At 59.8% G+C, this 7,176-nt stretch overlaps 1 protein-coding gene across 1 annotated transcript; it reads right to left on the reverse strand.

Annotated features, from left to right (window-relative positions):
* Positions 1-254: 254 nt before the first annotated feature.
* Positions 255-5,213, reverse strand: NGB (neuroglobin). The gene is made up of 4 exons (XM_025996423.2): positions 4,960-5,213; positions 3,771-3,882; positions 2,906-3,025; positions 255-1,452 (listed from the first exon to the last, which is right to left on the reverse strand). The coding sequence occupies exons 1-4, from the start codon at positions 5,046-5,048 to the stop codon at positions 1,318-1,320; spliced, it is 456 nt and encodes a 151-aa protein (XP_025852208.2). The 5' UTR covers positions 5,049-5,213; the 3' UTR covers positions 255-1,317.
* Positions 5,214-7,176: the final 1,963 nt, after the last annotated feature.

The raw sequence follows: 7,176 nt of genomic DNA on the forward strand, positions 1-7,176 counted from the left end.
GTGAAGTGGTGGTCCAGCTGTGTGCCCAAGAGGAAGAAGAACGGAGTCTGGTGCCCTGCCAGCCAGTTCTATCACAGACCCCTCGCTCCGTCTCCACCACTGGCTTCTGGCCTTCCTCAAGCCTCTCCTTCCTTTTATATCCACACTGGACCTGACCCTCCTGACCTCATCTTCCCACCTGCCCTGGATCCCCTGCCCTGTGGCTTTGCCTGGCCACAAGCCAACACCCAAGAAAGGACCAGCCCCCAGACCAGTCAGAGAGGCACACAGAACAGGTTTATTCCTCATGAGCTTACACAACCACGGCACGGAGCAGAAGGTAAAGGTGCAGACAGCTTGGGGGCGAGGACAGAGGGCCTCTCCGGCACTTTCCCTTCTATCCAGCAGCCTGAGTACAGGCACACACCAGCTATCAAGCGTGGAGAGCCGTGGCCCCGCAGTCCATCTGAGCAGCGGCAGAAAGGAGGCTCAGGGGAGATAAACCCCAGCCCTGCTGGAGCGGGGCCGTGAGGAACAGCCACAGGAACACAGGCCCCTTTGGAATGAAATCACCCCTCGTTCCTTGCTCTTGCTCTTCGCCAGCCCCCCCCCACCTCCCTACCCCCCCCCCCACCCCCCTGCTGGCTAGCCGGTTCCTGCAGAGTAGAGCTACAGGAGCTCCCAGCAGCAGCACTGAATGAGGGAACGGGACACAGCAAAAGAAAAACCCCTCGGGCAGGTGACATCTGAGACCCGGATGGGCCCACTGCAGACTTAGGTCAGCTCTCTCGTCCTCAACGGGTCCCCTGATTACCTGCTCCCACTACCTGTGATTCTACCATGAAGGCTAGAAAAGTCCCTCCTCTTTACTTGTGAAAGGCAAAGGCCCCAGCGAGAGAAAAGCATGGGAGGCAGACAAAATGGGAAGGTGCCCAAAGCTCAGCCACCACTCCCCCGCTGGGCCTGGACTCACCTGACAAGGATGGATGGCGGGCACCCCTGCTCTCACAGCTCCCCACTTTCCCAGCCCCATGCCAGCTCTGGGACCAGAGCACTGGGCCTCTCCTAGAGGAGGAGGTGATGCCAGAGGGAAAAGAGGACAGGCAGGGAAGAAGCTACCGGGCATGCGGGGAAATCCAGAAGCCCCCTCCTGAAGGGAAAGCCACCCCCATCGGCAGCTGGAGGTTAGGGGGACTGACACCCAGTCCCGTTCTATTACCTCTCCGGGATGGCCAGGGGACAAGGACCAAGGGGCAGGGAGGCCTAAGGGAGCCTGGGCTGCAGCAGACACAGACAGATGGGGCCTCCAGGCGGAGGCTGCTGGGCAGGGGCCGCCTCTTAGTCGCCGTCCCAGCCTCGACTCATGGCCTGCACCACGGCCCCGTAGAGCTGGCTCCAGGCGGCCCGTACGGCTGGCGTGAACGCGGGGCCCAGGCACTTCTCCAGCATGTAGAGCAGGGACTCCCCCACCGTCTGCAGAGGCAAGCAGCACCGTGTCACCCCTGAATGGAGGAAGGCCTTGCTCCATTCCACGGGTAAGAAAACGGAGGCCTGGACCTTTCTTCTCTCCTGCACAGGGCCCACGCTTCCCGAGCGGGGTACTGCCCCCATCCCTGGGTGCCACACTGGACACTCTTCCCCCTTCAGTGTGAGGCTTTAGAGTGAATTGAGCATTTCACTCCACTCCCAGCCTTGCCATCACCCCATGACTCGGGCTAAGGCCTTGCCTGGGACCCCCAGCTCGGAGCAAGCAAAGTCACTGCCACCCCTCCCCGTCGTCATTTCTTCCTCGCCAAGGCAGCGCTTGTGGTGTTAAGAGCCCAGACTCTGCAACCAGACGGACCTGAGTTCACTTCCTGATCCCGCCATTTATGAGCTGTGTGGCCTTGAGCAAGTGCGGTGACCTCTCTGAGCCTCAGATGCTTCATCAGTCAAAACAGGGAAAGTAAAAGTTCCAACTCATGGGATTGCTGGATTGAGTAAATGGGATCATCTACAGAAAGCTCTCAGCATCGTACAGTAAGCCTTCAAGAATAATAATGGCTCTCGTTTGTTACTGTTAATCAGAACAGAATATGGTTTACTTATTCCACAAATATTTACTGAACATCCACTGAAGACCAGGCGTTACACTAGTTCTGGAGACAGAGGACAAGACTACCTGCGTCCCTTCCTTAGGGCACTTACCATCTGGCAAGGCGACTGGACCGTGGGACAGACTGTCACGTCAGTGGCCCCCACTGAACCACACCTCAAGGATTCAGGACCCCTCCAAGTGGGGTCCTTCCACCATGAGCCTGGGCTCCTCGTGCGCCTGGCTTTGGCCAATGGGGTGTTCCCAAGAGGGATGCAAGGAGAGGCCAGACGCGTGCTGGCACGCTGGGGTTCTACCCTCTGGGAACCCAAGCTGTCACTCTGGGAGGAAACTCAGCAAGGCCACAGTAATGAGACACTACAGGGAAAGAGACCCTGAAGGATGATGGGCCGTCTTGGATGGCCCCAGCTGAGCAGCCCCAGCTGAGCTCCCAGCTGAGTGTAGTACATGAGTGACACCAGCCCCTTCGCGTGGAGCTAAAGCACTGCCCCACCGAACCCAGAGAAATCAGGAATCGTTTGCTTGGGATGGTTTTATACACGGTAACAGGAAACTGAGAAGACTGGCCAATCCCAGAAGCTCTTTAACTTTCCACGGTTCTAAGAGAAACCATACCAGGGAAGAAAAATTGGAGGCTCAGGGACGTCAAGGCAGTGTCAGGGGTCACACAGCACAGAAGTAACAGATGCAGCCCCCCCACCATCCACCCCACCTGGTCCTAGTCATCTGAGGGGATGGGAATAGGGAGAAAGAACAGATGAACAGGGAGGACTGGGAGAGTTGGGGCCTCAGGGGAGGCGCTCCAGAGACAGCAAGAGCCCCTTTACCTACCGAGAAGGAGCTGAGCTTCACACCCACTGCACGATGCTTCTTGCCCAGGCCAGCAAGGTACTCCTCCAGCGAGGACAGGTCCTCTACATTGGTCACAGCAGTGTCAATCACGAGCATCACCTGCCAAGGCCAACGCAGCCGTGAATCGGAGAGGCCAGAACAATCCCACCTGCTCATAACCACAGTCCAGAATCTGGGGATCCAACCAGGAGTAAGAGAGGTCACCAGGACCCTCGGTTTGCCAGGATCAGAAATGCAAGGTCATGGGGCATCTGGCTGGCTCGGTTGGTGGAGTGTGAGATTCTTGACCTCGGGGTTGCAAGTTCAAGCCCCATGTTGGATGTAGAGATTACTTTAAAAAATAAAATAAAATAAAATCTTTAAAAAAAAAGAAAGAAAAGAAATGCAAGGCAATCTGTGTGTACATACAGTAGGCACTCAACATGTGGCCAAACTACTGATGTTAGACTGTGATGGCAGCTCCTCTCCTCTAGGGTCTCAAAGCCCTAAACATGACAGCGGGATGGTGCTGTCTGCCCCAGACAAGGAGAAACTGAGGCACTGTGAGAGTCACGAGCCTCTCAGGGAACGCCAGCCTGGGCGTCAGAGGCAGATGGTCCCTAGTGGGTCAGTGCCAGTACCACCTCTGGGAGCCGGGGACCAGCTGGCTGCACACAGGGTGCCCCAGACTCTGCCCAGCCCAGCACATAGGGCAAGGAGCAGACATCTCTGGCCTGGGGGAGCGGCAGAGGGGAATGAGACCAGGCCAGGGCAGAAGTCACTCTCCCGAGGAGGAGCCCGAGTCCCTCACTCTCTCCTGGGAAGGCGTCCTGCTGGATCTGAGGCCGCCCCGCCTCCTCCTCACCTTCCTGATGTGGTCCAGGAACTCGGGGGAGGACAGGCAGTCCTCTGGGCTGGAGAACTGGCGGCAGTTGTACTGGAAGAGGGGCAGCAGGTCAGGCTCCAGGTCAAACAGCCTGTCAGGGGAGGCCCACGTGTCAGTCCTGGGGTGTTGGTCCCCCCAGGCCCCGGCCAGCCCCTTGCACCCTGGCTGCCCAGAAGGCTGGGGTGGGGTGGGGAGGCAGGGATTCAGCTGGGAGCTAGAACACCCCCTCCAACCTGGCACTGACCCTTTTGCCAGCTTTTCTGGTGACCCTTTCTCACCTCTTCCACCGGCTCCGAGGGCCATCCTCTCCAGGGACCTAGTATAGAGCAGCCCCTCCATAAACAGATCAGGGGGCTGGGACAGGGAGGGGTCCTCAAATAGGAAAGCCCTTCTCTCCTTTCTTTCCTCTTCTCTCTCTGCGTGTGTGTCTCTGTCTCTCTCCCTCCCACTCTTGGGTCAGAACCTCCTAGTCTCATCATGTCTGCAGGGGCTCGGCCAGTGATGATAACAGCACTATTAAGAACTCCTTAGGGCAGCCCCAGGGGCTCAGCGGTTTGGCACCGCCTTCAGCTCCGGGCGAGATCCCAGAGTCCCGGGATCGAGTCCTGCGTCAGGCTCCCTGCATGGAGCCTGCTTCTCCTTCTGCCTTTGTCTCTGCCTCTCTCTCTCTCTGTGTCTCTCATGAATAAATAAATAAAATCTTAAAAAAAAAAAAAAAAAGAACTCCTGGACACTGAATACTTTATCCCTCGCAGTCCTCAGCAGCAGGTATAACTGCTACCCCAACCCTTACAGAGGAGGAAGCCGAAGCCCAGAGAGTTTAAGTCACTTGCCTCCGGTCACACAGCTTGGAAGTAGCAGAGGCACAGAGGGTGCCTGAGGGAAAGCTGGGAGGCGCAAGTGGGAGCTCATCATTCACATCTGACAGGGCGCATGGGGCTTTTGGGTGACCCCACAAATCGATTCCTGCCCCTGGTGACGGCAGAGGGGTCACCGTACCTTTCCCCCTGGGGCCCGCGCACCCCCTGGCCCCGGCCCCGTCTCGCGGTCCTCCGGCCCTAGCCCGGCCCTAGCCCGGCCCTGTCCTCCAAGGGCGCGCCCCGCTCGCGCCCTCTGGCCGGTGCTCCCGCCCCGCCGCCCCCTCCCCGCCGCGGGGCGCGGGCCTCACCTGGCGAACAGCACGGTGCCGTGCTCCAGCGGGCTGCGGCGCACCGCCCGCCAGCTCTGCCGGATCAGCTCGGGCTCGGGGCGCTCCATGCTCGCCCGGGGACGCGGGGGCGCGAGGCTGGGGCCCTGGGGGCGCGGCCACCGTCACCGCACGTGCCGCGCCAGGTCGGCGGCGACGCGGCCCCCGGCACCCCCGCGGCCCCCCCCGGCCCCCCCCGCGGCCCCCCGCGCCCGCCTGCGCCGCCGGGACCCCGCTCCGGCCGCCGCGCCCTGCGCCCTGCGCCCTGCGCCCCGCGGCTCCCACAGCGCCCCGCCCCGCCCCGCGCCGCCCGACCCGGCGCTTTAAAGCCGCCGCGGCCCCCGCCCCCTCCTCCGCCGAGGCCCTCAGCCCTGGGCAACCGGCTGTGGCCGGACGACCCGGTGGCCCGGGAGACGCCAGGGCTTCGGAGCTCCGCAGAGAGCGTCGAGCCTCTCGGGCCCAGGGTCTCGTCTAGGACCCGGCGATGACTTCACCCCTTGCTGCTTGGGGCGCCGATCGCATCGAGGGCGTTGGGGAGGCTCTGCGCGGGCCACCTCTCCGCCGCCCTCCCTCAGTACTGCCTGGAGGCAGCAGAGCCTCGCCCCCTTGGCACTGGGTCTCCTTCCTTCCTTCCGCCCGACCCCGACGTGGGGCCCGGGGATGCCGAGCACCGGCCTGTGTGAGCGGGCTGAGGCTGGGGAGGCCCCCGCCCTGGCTCTGATGAGGCCCTGCAGGCTGCCCACCACCTCCACCTCCATCCCGGCTCGCTGGGGCTCGCTGGGCGCCACTGGGACTCCCAGCCTTAGGGACAGCGGCAGGACTGCAGCCATTTCCAGCCAGGCCTGGGTCTTCCTAGGCAGCATCTTTAGCAATCTGTGAGCTCCAGGTCTGGCCCCGGCTCTGCCTGGCCAGGCCCCGGGTCTTGTGTGCAGCAGCTGTGACCCATTGAATGCCTGGACTTCAAGGGAGTCAAGTTCCAGCATTCTACTATTCCATGGTTTTCAATAGGCTTTTAAAAATGTTTAAATAGAAGTACCATTTTGTTCTTTAAATTGAAGTTCGGGTAGTGGAATCTCATGCTCGCCATTCAGGATGTGAAGTTGACCCCGTGTCAGGCCTAAACCTTTCTTTTTTAGGGAGGTAGGACAGGGGCAGAAGGAAAGGGAGAGAAGCAGACTCCCTGCTGAGCAAGGAGCCCCACACCTGGCTGGAGCCCACGACCCTGAGATCATGACCTGAGCCAAAAACCAAGAGTCAGAGGCCTAAGGGACTGAGCTACCCAGAGGCACAAAAGCCTTCCTCTTTCAAACATGGAAGCTTCTCTGGCTCCAGCCCAGTGCTAGTGGCCCAGGCTTTGGAGAGCAAAACCCTCGTTTATCCTTCATTATTTCCAGTGTCTCAGCCTAGCTCCCCTCAGCCTAACTTCTCTCCTTCAGTGTCCTCAGTGTACAGTAAGGGGGTCAGGTAGTGGGGTCTCTAGGGCCCCTTCAGCCCACCTCCTTTGGTTCCATGGATACAAGATGGTATTCGGGCCAGTGGTCATGAACAAACAGGACAAGGCTCCATGCCCGGGAGTTTGGGGTACATCCTATTCTTCTCTTCCCCATCTCCCCACACATCTCTGGGGCCTCTGGGCTGAGCAAGAGAGCAAGATTGTAACGCATCCTGCCTTGTGTCCTAAAGAGTCCAAGATCCCCAAGTACGAGCACAAAGGGGCTGGGAGCAAAAGGGAGAGGAAAGCCAGGTTACTCAGGGACTAGATTTCTCACTGGGTATCCCATGGCCCTGCAGCCAGGTCAGCAGGTCGTGTGGGGCAAGGGGTGGGGTGGGTGGGTGGGGATGCCACCTATGTCTCTGGGCCCAGATGCCTTGTGCTCTGTGCAGGCCACCTGACTTATCTAAGGCTTCCACCTCACCCAGTTTGCACCTCCTGGCAACAGTCTACACTTGGGAACTTCTTGCTTCCATTCTCCTTTGGACAAAGTCTAGGTCTGCTAAGTTAATGGCAGTTCATGGCTTTAGCTGGTAAGTGGTGGAGTCACACTCTCTGCCTGTCTCAAGCCAGGAGGATGGGGCTAAGTGCATTGTAATCTCTGCTTCCCTGGGAAAAAGGTCTCAGAACCTACCTGGTTGGGCCTATGCAGGCCCAGTGGAGAAGGTGGTGGGTGTTACAACCAGGAGACAGAGGGCCTGACCATA

This window comes from Vulpes vulpes, chromosome 6, assembly GCF_048418805.1.
Source record: "Vulpes vulpes isolate BD-2025 chromosome 6, VulVul3, whole genome shotgun sequence".
NCBI lineage: Eukaryota > Metazoa > Chordata > Mammalia > Carnivora > Canidae > Vulpes > Vulpes vulpes.

Coding starts and splice junctions, on each gene's coding strand:
- NGB (XM_025996423.2), bottom strand. CDS start 5,048: ATGGAGCGCCCCGAGCCCGAGCTGATCCGGCAGAGCTGGCGGGCGGTG. Junction 3,883..4,959: donor GGCACCGTGCTGTTCGCCAG/GTGAGGCCCGCG, acceptor CTCCCCTGACAG/GCTGTTTGACCTGGAGCCTG. Junction 3,026..3,770: donor TCCTGGACCACATCAGGAAG/GTGAGGAGGAGG, acceptor TGGCCTTGGCAG/GTGATGCTCGTGATTGACAC.